General features: G+C 39.2%; 1 protein-coding gene across 1 annotated transcript in view; it reads right to left on the reverse strand.

The window, feature by feature from the left end:
- The window catches only part of Stt3a (STT3 oligosaccharyltransferase complex catalytic subunit A), a 31793-nt gene extending 11676 nt beyond the window's left edge, over positions 1 to 20117 (reverse strand). The window contains exons 1-11 of the mRNA XM_051197084.1: positions 20013 to 20117; positions 17459 to 17585; positions 16049 to 16109; positions 11850 to 11971; positions 11335 to 11480; positions 8927 to 9017; positions 6288 to 6394; positions 5451 to 5615; positions 3867 to 4047; positions 2569 to 2724; positions 1325 to 1416 (exon numbers count right to left, since the gene is read on the reverse strand). Of these exons, the coding sequence (XP_051053041.1) occupies positions 1325 to 1416; positions 2569 to 2724; positions 3867 to 4047; positions 5451 to 5615; positions 6288 to 6394; positions 8927 to 9017; positions 11335 to 11480; positions 11850 to 11971; positions 16049 to 16109; positions 17459 to 17585; positions 20013 to 20117 (1353 nt within the window). The remainder of the gene's footprint in view (positions 1 to 1324; positions 1417 to 2568; positions 2725 to 3866; positions 4048 to 5450; positions 5616 to 6287; positions 6395 to 8926; positions 9018 to 11334; positions 11481 to 11849; positions 11972 to 16048; positions 16110 to 17458; positions 17586 to 20012) is intronic.
- Positions 20118 to 20332: the final 215 nt, after the last annotated feature.

The raw sequence follows: 20332 nt of genomic DNA on the forward strand, positions 1-20332 counted from the left end.
AATAAATGATAATCTTTGGAGCTGAAGAGATGGCTCTTGCAGAGGAAATGAGTGTAGTTCCCAGCACGCATATGGGGTGGATCACAATAGCTTTCTTCTGGCCTCCATGGTACCTTCACTAACATGCACATACACACATATACACACATAAACAATTAAAACTTAAGGGGAAAAAAGACCTTGTCTAAAAAACCATTAAATATACGTAACAAACTCTGCTGCAGATCTAAATGTGTCTATATTCTGAATGATACTATAAAAATTTTACTTTTTTTATATACTTATTTTTGTTCATTTTGTTTTCTGAAACAGAGACTAGCCATGTTAGCCAAATCATTCTTGAACTCATGGTTCTACTTCCCAAGTGCTGGGATAGCAGGTATATGCCACCATCCCCAATTAAAATATATTTTTAATTGCTATTTCTGATTTTACAAATTATAAAAAAGGCTGGGAAGATAGACCAGCAAGCAGTTAGAAGTTCTGGCTGCTCTTCCAAAGAACCCGGTTCAATTCCCAATACCAATACAGCAGTTTATAGTCCAATCCCAGAGGATCCAACTCCCTCTTCTGGACTCTTGAGAGTGCCAAGTATGCACGTGGTGTACAGACACACACTCATACAATCACCCATACACATAAAAATAAATAAAATAAAATAAAAACATTTCAAAAGCATGGCAGTGGTGGTGCATGTAATGCCTTCTACTCAGAAGGTAGAAGCAGGAGGATCTCTGTGAGTTCCAGGACAGCCTGGTCTACAAAGCGAGTTCCAGGATAGCTAGGACTATTATACAGAGAAATCCTGTCTTGAAAAATGAAAACCAAAAAAAGTTCAAAATAGTATCTTACATAAAATCCTTATCTGTCTTAACAAAGCCATAGACAGTACTCTCTATTTTAAGATAAAAAATTCACACTCCATAAGCTAGAGAGTAGTTGGCTTAGTGGCTAAGCTTTTGGCTCTTCTAGGGAACTGGAGTTTGGTTTCCAGCATCCATTACAGGGTGTGTGGGGGGGGGGGGGGGGCTCACAACTGCCTGTAACTCCAGTTCCATGAACATATTTTTCTTTAATCTGCTCCAAATTCAATGAAGTACACAAGTGTCTAACACAAAGCTAAACTAAAGAAAATTAGACCCCCCCTCACAAACAGAATGTATATGTGTATTCCAAGAAAAGATTGACAACAGCAAGCAGCTTTGCATAATCACCAGTATCTTTTTTTTAATTCAGCCAAGCAAAAAAAAAAAAAAAAAGAGCAAACAAGAAAGCCCCTCAGAGTCAGGGATAAAGTTTGGCTAGAACTGAGGGAATTCCTCACCATTACAGCTGAAAAGTACATGCTGGTCACACCATACATGATGATAAAAATCCGAGCATCAGACAGGTTACTAAAGCAGTAATAGAGGCCAACTACAAAAGAGGGAAAGAAAAGTAAGCAGATGAGCCCTGTAGACAAACCTACAAGGAAAAATATTTTCATTATATGACTGGATGACTTGACACATTTACCTCAGTAATTCTAGAAATGTATCCAATGTTTATTATAGTATTCTTAATACCAAACAACCACAAATAATCTATGTGTCTATCACAAGGGAGGGTTAATAATACCATATTTTAAGATTCTGCTATAAGAAGTTACAGGTCCCTTTGCTCTCCCTCATCTTTACACACTTCTATTGACCAAAAAAAAAAAAAAAAAAAAAAAAAAATATTCCATAAATTCTAAATCAGCAGAACTTTTGATTATTTTTCCCCCATGCTTCAGTCATGCTAAGCAAGTGTCCCACTCCTGATATAGTCCTAGCCCCATGCCTAATCATGATTCTTTACGACTAGGAAAAAAAATTTATCTCATTCACACTCAACAAATAAGTAGGTGAAATGTACCTATTAAGACAGGTTGTTTAGGCTAGGTGTGGTGTCTTATCACTATAATCCCAGAATGTACAAGAAAGGTAGAGACAGGCAGATCTCTGTAAGTTTGAAGCCAGTCTGCCCTACATAGCAAGTTCTGGGTTAGCCACAAATACACAATAGACCCTGTCTCAAAATTAATTAATAATGAAAATGGGTTTTAGGTACAGCTTTCTGAGAATGTTTCACCATGTAGCCCAGAACAAACTCAAATTCACAATCTTCCTGCCTCAGGCTTCCAAGTACAGACATTCATCACTGCATCTGATTTAACATGTTAGTGATGGTAGGACAAGTAGTAAGAACAAGTGAATATATACATTTCTGCGTGTTTTTAAACTTATCTCTATTGTTTTTACAATACAAAAATGGTTTTAACTATAAAAACTTAACATAAAACTTCAATACAGCCAAGAAGAAAACTGGATAAAAGGGAAAAGAATATGCTATGAGTACACATGGGGCAGCTCACAACTGTCTATAACTCTGCCTCTAGGGTACTGGGAACCCTCTTCTGGTTTTTTTTTTTTTTTTTTTTTTTTTAACATAACAAAAAATAAATATTTAAAAAGTAAGGATGAGGGTAGGTAATATATTAACCAAAGGATGATTTGTATGAAGGTAACTTCAAAATGCAAGACAGACCTGGAAACATGAAGACAAGGAGCTGCAGATCAAAATAATAGGAGGACCAAGTTGTGGGCTGGTGCTCAGACACAGACGCAATGATGGGGATGTTGTTTTTAGCATAAGAAGGATCCAGCAGAGAATAAAAACGCCCTGTCCAGGGAGAAATTTTTCCTGGAAGAAAAGGCAATAAATATTTTACATAAGGTTCTAAAACATTAAGCTAAAATGTAAAGTGATCACAGCATCCCACTTTATTTTTATAATTTGTGTACCTGTGTAGTGTGTCTTAGTATGTACATCTGGTTCTTGCCTTCACCTTGTCTGAGGCAGGATCTCCTTTATTGTTTCTACCACATTGCATATCCCAGACTAACTTACCTTCAAGCTTCTCTGACTGTACTGTCTTAGTTACCCATTTCACCCCATTAGTGAAGGATATGCAACAAAACACTTTTATCCATGACATTGAATTTTAGTAAAATTCGGAGATTAAAAAAAAAGCACTGTAATATTTATGGAGTTTTACTCCTTTAAAACTTGAGAGTATTTTTGTCAACATAAATAATAGGACTATATATAAATTCACAGTGGGAAGGGAGTTCAGAAAAGTCTACTGAAAAGGAGGATCTTAGACTTAATCTGGTCAACTCCACAATCTAAGGGAACTAGGTCCTCCATACTGCTATAAATTAGAAAATTCAAATTAGCTTCTGAGTAGAGTAAGTTAAAAAAAAAAAAAAAAATCAGCTAAACTAAATAGCCATGATTTAATTTCCATAGGATGAAATGAGTGCCATGACTTAAAGTATGACAAAGAGTTTAAGAATGTCTACAAGCCATCCCATACAAGAAAGAAAAAGGAAACTGAAAAAAGACTGGCAAGCCTAAATAGTTCTGATAGCAGCTCTACAAAGACACTCTGCCATGCTGAATCCAAACAGGCTGACAAACAGAACAAATGTTTTAAAAAGTAGAACTTTGAGGCTGGAGAGATGGCTCAGCAGTTAAGAGCACTTGCTGCTTTTACAGAGGACATGGGTTCAGTTCCCAGTACCCACAACGGTCTGCAACTCTAATTCCAGGATATCTGATACCTTCTTCTGGTCTCCTCAGGGACCAGGCACACATGTGGTACTCAGACATATATGCAGACAAAATACCCATACACATAAAATTAAATTAATCTTTTTTTAAGCACTTGACTCTAATGCTTTAAATAAAGAAAGAGAGACTTTTCTGTGGTGAGCAAACAGCCTTTTTAGTTTTTATTACATCTGTATCCATGTGTAACAATAAAAGATGTGTTCCTCTACCTGTCAGCATGAGGAGTGCTCCCACAGTGAGGAGGACAAAGCCAACCAGGGAGATAACACTTCGGAAAAGAACTTCAAATTGCTGTGGATTCAACTTGCTGCGCAGGTAATCTACGAAGGCATGGATCTGACAGAGACCAAACACTCCAAAGGCTGCCATGTGTTCTGATGAAAGGACAGGCTGCAGGGAAGAGGGCGATCACATATGGTAATATTAGGAGCTAAAACAAACAGAATGAGTTCATCCAAGATTGGCATTTTCCTGATCTACTTCAGCCCAAGGAGTCAAATGAGTTATAAAGTTCCAGATTGAATAAGAAGGCTTTAATTTACAGAATATATTTCCCAAAAAAAAATGTCTGGAGGCTAACAAAACATAACATATATCATCAAAATCACATCTTTGCTATTTGTTCCAGTTACTTCCTTAGTGTGGACTGCAATTTTCCCCCAATTCCCTTTCATTAAAACTCATCATTTAAAATTCAATGCAACCCTCCAACCTGACAAATCAATGGCTCCTATGTCTCAAGCACTAATATCTCTCCTTTAGTGTATAATTACTCTTTTCCATAGACAGTAGTTCTCTAACTCTGGTGGGCATCATAACCAATGGAAATGTTAAAGTAGGTGGCTGAGCCCCACCCAGAGTCCCTGATTCAGCAGTTATCTTTTACTGTTTCACTTGGCTTTGTTTGGTTTGGTCTAGGTCCTTTTCTTGTTTGTTCTGATATTTTTGCTGAAACAGGATTTCATGCATACCAGGGTGAGCCTGAATCTGACTAAAGTCAAGGATGGCCTTGAATTCTTAATCCTCCTTCCTCTATAGAATGTGCATTTCTAACATGTGTCCAGACACTATTCATGTTAATGTTCTAAAAAAAAAAAAAAAAAAAAAAAAAAAAAAACTTTCTAGAACTACTGAACTATAGGCTATAGATTGCTGTGTATATTTTTCTTCAACTTCTGCAAGGACTAACATATCACTTAACATTCTTTTACATCTTCCAGAGAATAGCAAATTCCATATATTATATGACTAAAAGTATTTGCTTATCTCTACATAAAGATGAAAACTTTACAAAAGAAACCTAACACACTGTACATAGTAACTGTACATAATAATCTGGGTAAAAGGTTTGTGCTTTGCTTCCTCAAGGGCTCACCTAATGCCCTGTTTAAGATGATCAAAGTTCACTGCTATTAAATGGGGCCATTTCTACTAAAAGGGCTGGAATTTTAAACTTTTTTGAAATTGTAACTTTGATCATTCAAATCAACCCTGTTTGGCCTCCTCATTACACAAACCTAAGCCAAAAAGTCATTAACTTCAAACTGCATGCAGAAAATATTGATGCGTTTAGAAGCAGATTCATAAGCAATAACTGTGTTGTTTTAGTTAATAAGCAAGCCCAAGATAAAAACTAATTCATATTCTTATATTTTTGGTTGAGCCTAGTCATTAGTGGCTGAGTAATCTCTCCAGCCCAGTAATTCATAATCTTCAGAGACTCTAACCTAAGTCTAAGTTAAGCTACTTAGAAACATTTGGTTGTACAAAATTCTACAAAGTTTCAGCCTTACCTGGAAGCCGACAAAGGAGATCTGCATAGAAAGAATAGTACCTAGGCAGTAAACAGTACAGTAGGCTACATAGATCCGATGAGAAAAACGGCCTGTTAACATTAGCACCAGGACGTGAAGAGGGATCAAGTTGATCAGGAACACATAACCTCCCCATGAAGAGACCTGTGAGAAGACAGAAAGAACAGTCCCTTTAAGCACGACTCACACTATCCTGATAATGTGACATAATATGATGACCAAGCTACAGTGTTAATCTAGATGCCAATTATAGTGTTACACACAGAATCTAAGTAGAAGCAGAGAAGTAAGGAAAGCCAAGAGACAGAGGTAAAAGTATACAGAAAAAAGATTATGTCTCAGAAAAGGAAAATTTTAAGGGGCATATAACAAAAATACAGGACAACAAACATGCACCCATTTGAAACACAGTAATACAGAATTTGAAAAACGTTTTATTATCAGACTGAAAAAAAGAGGGCTAGTGATATAACTCAGTTGGTAGATTGCTTGCCTAGCATACACGAAGCCCTCAATTCAATCCCAAGCATTGTATAATCCAGGCATTATGATACACACCTGTAATCCCAGGTATCAGGAAATAAAGGCAAGAGGATCAGAAGTCATCCTCGACCACATAGTTTGAGGCCAACCTGGGATACATAAGACCCCATCTCAGAAAGAACTTGAATGAGGGAAGCTAGAAATTTTTAACATTAAAATTTGTAGAGAAATAGCTCATCAGTAAATCAGATCCCTAGGGCTCAAGCCCCTGAACAAAAAGAAAAAAAAAGGGGGAGAGACAAAGAGACACAGAGAATACATGTATATAGTTACCATGTAGAAATAAGCAAGGGCACACTTGGCAGCCCAATAGATGGAACCAGTCTTCACTGCTTTGATCCACATGTAATAAGTAAGCAGCATACAAAAGATAGCAATTCCTGTAGAAAACAAGACATTCAGAGGCCACACTAACACAAGTTTAACTTTTCTAGGAGCTGGGCCTTTAATTCCAGCACGTAAGAGGCAGGGGCAGGCAGTGGACATCTGAGTTTTGAAGCTAGCCTGGTCTACAGAACTAGGACATCCAGAACTACACAGAGAAACCCTGTCTCAAAGATAGATAGATAGATAGATAGATAGATAGATAGATAGATAGATAGATAGATAGATCCTAGGGACTGGAAGATGGATCAGTGGTTAAGAACAAATACTACAATTGCCGAAGAACCAAATTGGGTTCCTAGCACCCACATTTGATGGCTCACAACCACCTGTACCAGTAGGATTTAACTCCTTGGGCACCTGCACTTATAAACATATAATCAAAACTAATAAATCTTTAAAAAAGAACACAACCTGGAACACACTATGTAGATTCACATATCTAAACTACTATTCATACAAATGTAATTTTAGGCAAATTATTTTACTTCCCTTTGCCTTTGCTTCCTGTAAGAAGGAGTCCCAGTGCCAGGCATTAAACACAGGGCTTCATGCATGCTAGGCAAACCTTATCTCCTGAGCTGCACCTCCAGCCCATGGAGTCTACAGTAAATATCTACTTATTAAAACCACTGTAAAGAAAAAGGCAGTGCACATTAAGCACCTGGAATAGTTACTGGAATATAGAAAGCAACTGGTAAATATTTTATTTGTAGACATTAAATTTCCAGCTAGTCTTAAATATATGCAAGGCTATATGCCTGTTAATAAAGGCAGACCTTTTACCCAGAATGGTTCTATCCTTAACAGTTGACTGATAGATGAATGGGGCTATATCTCCAAGGGAGAACTTGTCTAGCATGCTCAAAGTTCTAAATTCAATCCACAGGTCCACCACTACCCTGACTCCTCACTCCCTGGGGAAAAAAAACTACCTCATGAGTTCCCAAATGTGGGTCCAGATCAACTTCAACCACTTCCAAAAAGCTTTCCTTTGATCCCCAAAACCAAATTAGTTTCTCTTTACGAGACATCCCCAAAGCACAAATTTCAAGGGCTTTAACTTTTTGCTGTTGTTTGGTTTTTTGTTTATTTGTGCTAGGTAACTCACTAGGAAGCTCAGACTGGACTTTGACCTCAACAACTTCTATTTTCACTTTGAATGCTAGGATTACAGTAATGTGAATATCAGGCCAGCTCTGAGATTTTCTTAAAATTGTTTTTATTTTCTAGAACAATGTCTCACATGTCCCAGGCTGACCTCAAAAATCACTATATAGTCAAGGAACTCATCTTCCTGCTTAAGTGCCAGGATTACAGGTATAAGCATCCATACTCAGCTAGAGTTACTTTTACAGGTCCATTATTTTATTCCTTAACAGATTATGGGACATCTATCATCTATCCCTTATATTTCTTAATTAAAGAACAAAGTAACCTAATTTATTATCTATCTTTATAATATTTAATATTATGTTTTCCCAATATGTTTCAACAAAAATGTCAATAAAAGTCACTGTAATATTAAAGACACTTACACTAGAAAAATTAAGAACAATGATCATAATGTTAAAATAACAATTAAATGTGAGTCCACAGAGTAAACAAAGGCCTATTAAAGTTCCCAGCTAGAGCTGATGTGATTGCTCAGCTAATCAGGTAGCCCTCGCTAATCAAGTCTGATGACCTGAGTCTCATCCCTGGGAATCACATAAGCATACATGTAGATAAACACACTAAATAGCTATTAATGTTTTAAGGTTCCCAGATACCGCTCTGGGAGAGTATCTTATTACCCAAGATCCCTTCCTGCCCATTTCTATCTACTCACTAAATCCAGTTTTATAATTGCTAAGTAATAGAGATGAACTAAAATTCTGCATCTTATGAAATTTCACAAGAGAATAAAGTGAAAACATCCCTTTCAGCATTTGCCAGGCACAGTGGCACATGCATTTAATCCCAGCACCTGGGAGACAGAGGCATATGGACCTCTGTAAGTTCGAGGCAAGTCTAGTCTAAAAAGAGAGTTCCAGTAAGACTAAACTAGACTCCCTTAATATAGGTGACAATGGTGTGACTGGGACAATATTTAAGGCCACTGGCAGATTTAACACTAACACACAAAATGACTTAGTGGAGGCCATTGCTATATGGAGAGATTCCTTGTCTAGCCTAGACACAGGCGTGTGAGAATGGAGAGGTGCCTTGGTCCTACCTCAACTAGATGATAGGACAGACTTAGGACTTTAGAGGACTTCCTAGGGGAGGCCTTACCCTCTCCATGGAGCAAATGGAGGGGGGAAGTGGTGGAAGAGAAGAGAGGAAGAAAAGGAACTAGTGTTAAAAAAAAGAATTCAAAAAATGTAAATAATCTTAGTGTTCACCAACTGAAAGTGAATAAAAATTATGTTACAGATACAAAAAAGAGAGAGAGAATTCCAGGATAGCATGGACTATACAGACAAACCTTGTCTCACAAAAACAACAACATCAACAAAAATTCTTTTCAGCATTTTAAATCTTACCTTCGTTATCATAGGAGCCAGCTACAGATCGAGAAATGTACCCAGGAACTACAGCAATCATGGCAGCAGCAAGAAGCCCAGCTCCTGCATCCTGGAAAAACAGAAGTTAACACGGATATGCCTCTAAGAGAACTGAGGACCTACTAGTCTATTCTGTTTATAAGGGGTCCAGAGAGCATTCAAAAATTTCCAAGGGCAATATTAGATGCTAGAAAGGCACCCGGCACAACAAAGCCCAAAACTTCATAGTCAATTACAAATGAGGACACCAAATCTAATACAAATATGCTGAGACAGGTACACAATATGAGCTGCTGGGTATAATGGAAAGGATCTGCAATCTCAGCAGATTGAGGCAAGAGGATTACAAACCCAAGACCAACCTGGGTTAAACAGCATGATCCTTTCTAAAAACAAAAACTGTGTAGGAGCAGCATAACTAGGGATATAGCTCAGCTGATAGGGTACTTAAGTGCCTTGCAAACACAAAGCCCTGGTTTGATCCCTAGCATCGCATAAACCAAGCATGGTGGTACATGACTATTATCCCAGCATTTGAGAGATAGTGGAATTAAATAAAATCAGACATTCAAGATCATTCTTGGCTACACAGTGAGTTCCAGATCAGCTTAGACTAAATGATAGCCTGCCCCCAAAAAGTAACAATAATAATGACAGTAATAACAATCACATGAACTGTCAAAACCAGAGCCTGCTGGATGTGATGGCACACAACTTTAATCTCAGCATTCCAGAGGCAGAGGCAGAGAAAAGCAGGTAAGTCTCTGAGTTTGGGAACAGCCAGGACTTATATAATGAGACTTTATCTAAAAATAATTAAATAAAAGCCAGAATTTGCATCAGAATGCAAAGCTACAAGTATCACTAGACTTATAAGTCCCCTCCTCTAACAGTGACTACACATCTCAAAATCACCAGTTCTACAACAAAAGAATAAGTTATTATTTAACTTTAAAAGAAAACAAAGAACTAGACATAATAGCAAACATATGTAATCCCAACACTTGGAAAGTGGAGACAGGAAGATAGCAATCCTCAGGCCAGCCTGGGCTCCAAAGGAAAATCCTGTTTCAAAAACAACAATTCAACAAAAAAGTGACAATCTACCCAGTCTGAGGATGTTAGAAGCTTAGACTACAAAGTTGGAGAGTTACCACACAACTTTTAAGGTCAGAAAAAAAAGAGAGAAACAAAATAAAGCCATATTCAAAAAATAAATAATAAGTACATAAAGAGATTTGTTTGTTGATGATCACACTGAAGGAAAAAGTCTTCCAAACTGAAACTAGCTTCTCAAGGCCACCTACTAGACTGTCACCTCTCAGGTACATCCCTAACAATACAGCCACAAAATAAGAGTCCAGAGAATCAAGGTCAACAAGAAACCTAGAAAGGGAATCAGCATTATCAAGCCAAAATGCTTAAGAATTTCAAAACATTTTTTTAAATTTATCAATAAATAATTACTAAGTGCCTATTTCCAGTAGAAATAACCACTTTGGAAAACATGTAATTTTTCCCCTTACATTGGTGAGGAATTCAAAATCTTAACATGTCAATTTTACATGTTAACTGCTGCTTTTTTTCCTTTACACAGCAATTTGTCCTTAAAGGGGCAAATAGCTGCAAATGATACTAAAGCACAAATTCTCCCCTGACTCAATTCAACAAATGTTGTCTTTACTCTGGCTCCCCACTGCATAACAGTTGCCAATTTCCTTCAAGATCTAACAAGGCACCCTAAAGGAAAGCTCCTTAAGACCAAGGATATTCTAAAACAGTGGTTTTTCAATCTTCCTAATGCTGTGACTCTTTAATACTGCCCCTCATGTTGTGGTGACCACAACCATAATATAATTTTCACTGCTACTTCCTAACTGTAATTTGGCTATGGTTTGCCAAAGGAGTCACAATCAACAGGTTAAGAACCTGTTATAAAAGGAAGCAGTCTACCCTTGCAGAAAGTAAACAATTCAACAGCTTTAGGAAGTCCCTGAAACAAATCAGATTCACTAGGCCCGGAAGAGGTCCAAACAAACTGAGCTGCTTGGAAGAAACACTCTCCAATCTGACAAACTGCTTGCAAGTCATGTAGTAAGCTCTGGCATTCCAGCTTTCGTGAGCTCTCACCCATGCTGAGGTAGGTTTTTGGTGATATTGCTGTCATTTTGAGTCATTTCACCTCTCACCAACAAAAATTTATCAGTTCACCAAGTAGAACTTTGGTCTGTCATTGGCTCTCAACTGGAGTGAGGAGATATTTGTACATCTCCCCTGTAACTGTACGACACTCATGACCTTCTACAGCTCTCTACTCCACCCCTCCAGCATCTACTAGAGACTCAACAACATTCAGTCCCAAGCTTCCTGTCACTCAAATCCTTTACCTTGAGCTCTTTAGTAAGGTGGTATGTAACGATGGTGGTGAAGGAGGAGAAGAGTGGGGCCAGGAAAACACAGACATTCCGAATGTCAATGGTGATATGGAAAAAATGGAGTACGTGGTAGATTGCAGCAGAGGTGATCATTAAGCCTGAAATAGAAAAAAGCAACCCCATTAGCTTGCCCTGGTAAGAAAATTTAAAAAAAATAAAAAAGTGTCAGTACAAATTTCAATAGAATAACAACCCAGGCCTTGATAAACCACCAAAAATACTGTCATAGCAATTGTACTAAGTTTCTACACTTCTCTGTAAGGATTCTATCCAGAATGTATAAGACATCCCCTCCTTAGCACATCTCCACTATCCCAGACATATTCTCCATAACATCCACTATTGGAAATCTAAAATTAGAGTGAAATTACAAGTATCCTGAAATGAAGCAAATAGAAATAAAGCTGTTTCACAGCACATAAACACCACATTGTCCTTACAAGCACAACAAATCCTGTCCTCCTCACCTGGGTAAATTGTTCCTCCAATGATTCGGCCCAAAGGGTACCAGGCCCGGTCATCAAACCAATTATGGAATTTATAAAACCCCTCCTCAGCCAGAAACCGGGTAGTACGATAATTAAAGTACCTAGAACAAGAAAGGAAAAGTACCACATGCCCTCACATCTCTGTATCAAATGTGACCTACTTTGCAAAGAGCTTGGTTTTCAGATTATGCCACTAAGAAACACAGTATTACTTGAATAAAGTTTATTACCAAAATTTATGTCATGAAAAATCACTTATAATAACTTAAGTGTCTATTTCTATTCTACTCTTGTATCAATTAAAGCACTTCTTTTCTCTGAAGGTTGAAGCCTAATGTCCATACAAAGCACTCAAATAGAATACTTCAGCAGGCTAGCCTGTGCTAGAAAATAAAACAAGCAAAAGAATTCAAGCACCCAGAAGACAAGACCTCCTAAGCATGAGGTTTGACCTTTTTTAAGTGACAAGAATACATTTTGTTCCTCTACCACACATAAGAACATATGGGATAACACCATATGCAAGATGGGAAAGAATTTAACCCACATGGTAACAGGAACTTCCTATTGAGTGTTTAAACTTCTAACAAGGTCCACTCATGTTATCCCACATATGTCTGAACACTACCTACACTGCAGCATATCATACATTACACAACAAGTATTGAACAAGAGATGTTAAAACTATACATGGAAAAACAGGTTTTTAGAGCTAAGCTGTGTAAGCAATTACCTAAATAACAAAGAAGAGAGAGGGGAGCAAAATCAAAAAAACAAACGGGGTCTCCCAACTCTGGATAGTCACATCCCAGCCCAACTTCCTAACACTATTTTTCTCCTTGGTCAGTCAAGTTTTGTCAGCTGGGGTAAGGAGAAGCAGCAGATGGCATAAGCTCTACCCTTCTGTTCCTCATGAAGAAATGTTATTTTGGGAACAGAAAAGATGAGGGTTCTAGAAGGCAGTCAGTATGTATCATAATCATGTCCACTACCTACCAGTAGGAGGCAGACTAAGAAAGAGGAAGAATAAATTAGTGGACAAGGGTCAAGTTCTGGGCATGGTTCCTCCTTAGAAAAGGAATAATCAAAGCATTTGTACAGTGCCTTCCATTTCTACTACAGACACTGATTGCCTATCTGAAGAGTCTAAGAATGAATTGGTAACAGTTTGATCAAGAAATAAAAGAAAGATATGGGCATGGTGGCACACACCTGTAATTCCAGCACCTGGGAGATGGAGGCAGGACTATCATAAGTTAGTTCTAGGTTATCCTCAGCCAACTACAGAGCAGATTCGAAGGTACCCTGAACTACATAAAGCCCTCTCTCAAAAAGAAAGAAAATGATAAAAAGTGTTGTGTTTTTGTTTCTGTTGCTATGGTAAAATACCCTGACAAAAAAATAAAGCGGTGAGCCAGGCAGTGGTAACCCATGCATGCCTTTAATCCCAGCACTAGGGAAGCAGAGGCAAGTGTAGATCTCTGTGAGTTTGAGGCCAGCCTGGTCTACAGAGCTAGTTCCAGGACAGTAAGTGCTGTTACACAGAGAAACCCTGTCTTGAAAAACAAAAACAAAAAACAAACAAACAAAGTAAGGGTTTGAGGGAGAAAAGGGAATGGAGAAATTACTTACCTATCTTTTAATTTTTTTGAGTTACAAAACAAAAAAAGTAATGTACTTAGATTAAGACCAAAAAAAAAAAAAAAAAAAAAAAAAAAACCACACAGGAGAAAAGACAAGTATTTGGCTTACAATTCCAGATTACAGTTCATGTTAGTAAAGAAGCTGAAACAGCTGGTCACATCCATAATCAACAGCAGAGAATTAAATAAACACATACAGGCCAGCCTGCCTGCCAGTCTGCCTACCTGCCTGCTTGCTCTTAGTTATCTTTCTCTTAAATTGTTCAGGACCTAAGGAATGATTCCTTACAAAGGGTCTTCCTCCTTAGTGAACAATCAAGACAACCCCCACAAATATTCCCACAAGCCAACCTAATCTACACAATTCATCAAGACTCTTCCTAGGCCTGGTGCGGTGCTGCACACACACAATTCCAGTGCTTGAGAGGCAGAGGAAAGCAGACCCCTGTGAGTGTCAAGACCAGCCTGGTCTACACAGAGTTCCAGGATGGACAGGGCTACAAAAAAAACAAACATACAACAAAAAGTCACTCTTCTCAGGAGATTTTAGAGTCAAGTTGACAGTAAATCTTCTCATTTATGAGAATATAAATTGATTCCAGAGCTCCCCAAAGAAAATATTTAAAATAGCTATACAAAACAAAATGACAAGTCTGCAAACCAAGTACAGGCCTTGGACTGTTTAAGCAGTGTCACCAAATATGAATATGCTGTTTTTAAGCATTCAATAACTCAAGAATCTATGACTATGGTTTCTACATTCTTCATATGCCTCAACTTTAGGCAATAGTGACAATGACCCCAGTCTGTGGAATCAGACAAATCCACATCCAATCCAAATCTAGGTTCCCACCTAGTAAATGAGTAACTTTGGACACAGCCCCAGTCTTCTCATCAACAGAAGGAACTGTATCTGTGTTTCACTGGGTTGTTTTTAAGGATTTAAAGACAATCTGTAAAACAGTGCTCAAAAGAAAAAAAAAAAGATGCTTAGAAAATGTTAGGTTTAAAATCAAAACAAAGTTTTCTTTAGGAAGATGGAGGAGGTGGTGTCTTGCCATGTATGTGGAGGGTATAGAGGACAACTTTTGAGAATTAACTCTTTCCTTCCACAAGTTCTGGGGATCTAACTCAACACTTTTTTTTTTTTTCCCCCTTCCCTCTGTTTTGATTTTTCTAGACAGGGTTTCTCTGTGTAACAGTCCTGACTGCCCTGGAACTCAGAGATCCACCTGCATCTGCCTCCCAAGTGATGGGATTAAAAGCGTGTGCCACCACCATCAGGCCTAACTCAAACCTAACAGCAAGTACCTTTATCTATTTAGCCATATCAATGTCCCATTTCAGAGTTATTTGTTTTTTGTTTGTTTGGTTGGTTTTGTTTTGTTTGAGATATGGTCTTCCTATATAGTCCTAGATGGCCTAGTACTTACTATGTGGCCAAAAATGGCCTCTAACTTGCCACAGTCCTTTTGCCTCTTGGCCCCTGGAGTACCGAGGTTTTAGACATGTAACATCATGCCCAGTATTAATACTACTGAGGGATTCACCATATCTTTTTCAATCTAATAAACAAAATTTTAGACTTTTTATGATATGTTTATGCACATGTCTGAGGATGTCAGAGGCCTCAGATTCCCCTAGAGCTGGAGTTACAAGTGGTAGTGAGCCATCTGACATGGGGGCTGGAAACTAAACTTGGATCCCCTGCAAAAGCAGTATGTGCTCTTAACCATAGAGCCATCTCTCCAGCCCCAAAGGGTTTGTTTTTGGATTTTGTTTTTGTTTTTGATAACCTTGAGCCTTAGCTAGCCTGGAACCCACTATGTAAACCAGGCTCATCTTGAACTCTCAGAGATCCACCTGCCTCTTCCTCCCAAGTGCTAGGATTGAAGAAATGTACTACCATACTCAGTTTTTTTTTTTTTTTTTTAAGATTTATTTATTTGTTATCTATACAGTGTTCTGTCTGCCTATATGTATGTATTCCTGCACGACAGAAGAGGGCACCAGATCTCATTATAGATGGTTGTGAGCCACCATGTAGTTGCTGGGAATTGAACTCAGGACCTCTGGAAGAGCAGCCAGTGCTCTTAACCTCTGAGCCATCTCTCCAGCCCCCTTGTTTTTTATTTTTAATTTGTTTTGCTTTTCTCAATACTTTTTAGGTAGAATCTCACTATAAAGCCTATGATTATAGACATTTGTCACAATACCCAATTCTCATAGCTTTAACATTTTAATGCCTTTGAATTTCACAATACGCCCAATTTCTACTATATAAATAAAGAGAAAAATAAGTTACAATATCAAGCTCATAGTCTTAGTCTTAAATATATCCCAGATTTCTCCTAGTCTAGTCACACCTCAAATAAGCAGGCTTAAAATCGGAGTCTATTCCATTTTCTGAGTTGACAAGACTCACTTATACTCAAAATACACCTCCATTGTTGATGACTGATTAGAATGTAAACACATATAAAACCCACAATTTTTAGCACCTCCAGAAGAAACTATTAGAGCAAAGGTACTCACGGATCAAACTCATGGATAACACTTTCAAATCTCAGGACAGCAAAGAGACGAGTAGAAAATGCTGCAAAATTCAGAGAATGAATATTTCAATTGGTAACATTCCATTAAAGGACAACAGAAGATAAACAGTAGCACTGTGGGAAAACTAAAATTATCTAGCACTGGAGTCCCAGAGAATGCAGAGTAGTTCTTGAATAAAGTCTCCACCCACTTCTTCCCACCTAGAAGAAACAAGTCTGACAAAACCATCTACATTTTTCACTTAAATGGGATACACTTAACTATTTGTTGTATTACACAGTCTATCCAATCACATTCACCTAATACCAAATTTGGCCATTTTTTACATATACTGACCCCTTTTACATATACACACACCCCTTACCTTAATCTTGGAACAAACGAAGAGATAATGCCAAATAGGGATATACTTATGACTCATGAAGTGCTGAGAAAGCTTTAAAAACAATAAGCCCTTGGCCAGGCAGTGGTGGCACACACCTTTAATTCCAGCACTTGGGAGACAGAGGCAGGCAGATCTCTTAACTTCTGCTGAGTTGGAAGCCAGACTGGTCTACAAAGTGAATTAAGGATAGGCTCCAAAGCAACAGAGAAACCTTGTCTTGGGGAAAAAAGCAAAAAACAAAAACAAAAACAAACAAACAAACAAAAAAACAGCAAGCCCCCAAAAGGCTTTCAGAAAAACTCAGGTATAGTAGCGCACACTTACAATACCAGCCCTTGGGAAGCTGACTGAGGTATGCAAAACTCTGCCTCAACGTAGTTACTTTTCCTATTGCTGTGATAAATACCCTAACAAGACAACTGGAAGGGGAATAGATTTATTTTGGCTCATACTCCAAGGATGAGAGAGCAATGAGCACAGAAGGGAGGTGGCAAGCACAAAGCAAGAGATCCTAATGCATCCAGTCAGGAAGAGGCCACTTACTGTTCAGCTCACTTTCTCCTTTTAATTTGGTTTGGAGCTCCTACCTACAGAAGGACATCATCCTTCCAACCTCAATTAACCTAATCCAGATAATTCCTCATGTAGTGCCCTGGGCTTGTCTCCTAGGTGACTCTAAATCCTATCAAGTTGGCAGTATCAACCATCATAGGCATCAGAGTTGAAGATGATTCTTTTATAAAATATAACACCCAACAGCTTCCACTCTCAGCCAATGTGAGCAGAACCAACAGAGCATGCTTCATACTTTTCATATGGCCAACAGCCTTAAGTTTTCTATTTCTTGAGTTATTTTATTTTGTCTTCATAAAATTATACCAATAAGAACTGGTAAAAAGAACAGCAATCTGCTAAAAGAATAAGCCATGTTTTTAAAATCCATGTTCAATTTTTTTCATCATTCCAACTCCAAGGAGAAGCCCACACATAGACTCACGACTCACATAACACAGCAGCCATCGACAGGATGAGAAGCTTCAGAAGTGTGTCCTGCTTCTCATAGGACAACCGCAGAAATCCAAGCTTAGTCATCTTGACATCAACAGGTGGTAAATGATGATATTCAAATAGCTAAAGTGGGGAAAGTCAAGACCAAAGGTATTGAATACCAAAGGTATTTTTAATTTACTTAAATTAACTTAAACTTTTATGGTGGGAAAGAACCACAAAGTATGTATGAACTACAAAAACACCAGAGAGGTTAGAGCTAATAATAATCCCCAAACTTTGACTAAAGATTTATGTACTAGCAAGGAATCAAACACTATCTGGTTTACATGTCCAGAGTAAATGGATAGCACCAAGCTTGGTGGCACACTCCTTTAATCCCAATACTCAAGAGACAGAGAGAGGCAGGCCAAGCTGATCTACACAGCAAGTTCTAAACCAGTCAGGGTTACCTGGTAACCTAGTGATACTACCTTCCCCGCCAAAAATGACTAAAACTGAGTAATCATACCACTCAACATGTCTATAATCACAGTTACTCAAGAGACCAAGGAAGAAGGATCAAAGGGTCCAGACCAGACTAGTCAATTGAGAGCCTGTCTCAAAGTACAAATCTTTAAAAAGGGCTGCCCATGTAATTCAACAATATGACATTTGCCTAAAAGGCATAAGGCCCCAGGTGTCCATCTTCTGTACTACAAAAACAAATATTCTACCACAATTCTGTTTCCTCCTTCCACAGCTACCAAGTACCTAGCACAACTGGCAAAAGTATGACTCAACAATCAGGCAAAAACAGAAGTGGGAAGAAAGGATGGTAGAAGAGAAGCATGCAAAAATAAACACATGGAAAAACCAAACAAAGGTACAAAGGTCATTTTCTAAAAGGGCAAGGAAAGCATTCATGAAAATGAATGTGGGGGGGGAAGGCACACACAAAAGCCAGGAATGGACAGCTCATGTCCATATCCCAGCACTTGGTGACACAAAGGAAAGAGGATCATTGGGCAGTTGAGTTCAATCTGGATACAAAGTTAAGTTCTATGACAGTTTGGGTTAGTATGAGACCCTGCCACAAAAAGAGTAAGGGGATGGGGCAGGAGGTGGGGGAAATGGGAGGGAGGTGAGTAAGGGAGATAGGAAGGTGAAAATGATTATGACCTACAGAAGTGAAAGAGGAAAACTAGAAATCATGACTGACTGCACATGATTTCCAGCCCTAAGCCTCAGCTGATTGGCTACAAATGGCGTTAAGCCTTTTTCTGTTCCAAATCCCATGTGGAGGCTTCCTGGACAACTAAAGTACAGACAGATCACTAATCTGAGAGCAATCCATGTACTCAAGAGAAACATACACAGCCCATTGAATTTTCATCTTCATAATTCACACTCTATTGCTCAGGTCTATTTCCCTGACAAATCATGTTTCAAGGTATCTCTGTAACTGTCCCCGATGGTTTAAACAACTCATTCCATGACCCAGGGACAGTACATAGTACCAGATGACAATCTAGAGGGGGAAATATAATTTGTTTTTCTTCTGAACCAGAGTAGACCGTCGGAGTGGTGGTGAGGGGAGCAATCTCCAAACATTTCAGATTGGTAATTAGTTATAGACAAGAGTTGTGTTAAGGACTAAGGGACAAAGAATATAACAACAGAAAATATATAGCATTGTTCAAAACTATAGGGGAGAAGGAAAACCAAATTATTATTTATCTTGTTTCCATTTTACTGGAGAAAAAAAAAAGATTGGGAAGAATAAGAATCACACTGAGAAGTCAAACATCTTTTCTGTAATTAACTGTCCCAGAAGAGCAGTTTGGGCTAGTGTTTAATTATAATTCCAAAGGGGAGGCTTTATCGTGCACTAACTCCAGGGAATGAGCAACCCAGTCCCATCTCTTGGGTTTTATAGTTGTTCTCCAGAGATGGCTGAAACGGAAACAAAACACCACTGAGCTGATGAGGTCCACACACCTGAAAAGTAAGCAGAGGAAGCCAGAGTGCTAAAACCTGGACTTGGAAATCGGGTAAAGGCAGCTAGTAATTTAAAGCCAAGTACTGCTAGTTTTCATCCTGATCTCTGGTAATTTCCACACGCCGACAGGACACAGAAAGGAAAAAGAGGCTTTTCTTATCCGCTCAGCATCTCTCTGCTTCTCAGTCGTGCATGCAAGCCTTGACATCCTGACCCAACCCTAGCTAGCTGCAGCATTTCCACGTCCTCCTGAACACCCTCACCGAACTGACCGCCTGAATCCGACCCCAACCAACACCTCAGCACACGCCAAGGTAGGCCCAAGAGTTCGTGTGCCATTCCCACACTGCCAGAACACACCTTCCTGCCAAGACCCCTCCTCCGAACGCCCGGTGCCCCTAAGCCCGAAGGTCCTCACACCCCCATCACACGCCCCCTCCTCAACAAGGCCGCAGGCAGGCTCTGCTCCCCACCGCTACAGGCCTGCCTCCAGCACCTCGTCCGGGCCCGCCAGCACCCTGCGCTGCACCTGCCACAATCCTTAAGCACTACCCTTAGGCCCTTCTCACCCGGCGGATGCTCCTCAGGTATCCACTCGGCTCTCCCTGCCATCCGTTCAGTGGTGCACCCAACCCTGACAGCAGCCAAGGCCCGCCTCCCCGCCCGCTCCGCATTGGCTGGCTCAGGTCAATGATCACTTCGGGGGAGCGATAGGATGACGGTCCTGCCTGTCATTCCGAAGGCGGAGACCAAACCGGGTTCCCATTCTTTGAGTGGCTAATTTAGCTATCATTCAGCCAAATTAGAGGCGGGACTATGGGAGCCCAACGGGTCGTGATAGGCCGGCGCAGGGTAGCGAACCGCGCGGAAAGAGCATGCTATGAGCAGT

The sequence above is a fragment of the Phodopus roborovskii genome, unplaced genomic scaffold (genome assembly GCF_943737965.1).
Source record: "Phodopus roborovskii unplaced genomic scaffold, PHOROB, whole genome shotgun sequence".
NCBI lineage: Eukaryota > Metazoa > Chordata > Mammalia > Rodentia > Cricetidae > Phodopus > Phodopus roborovskii.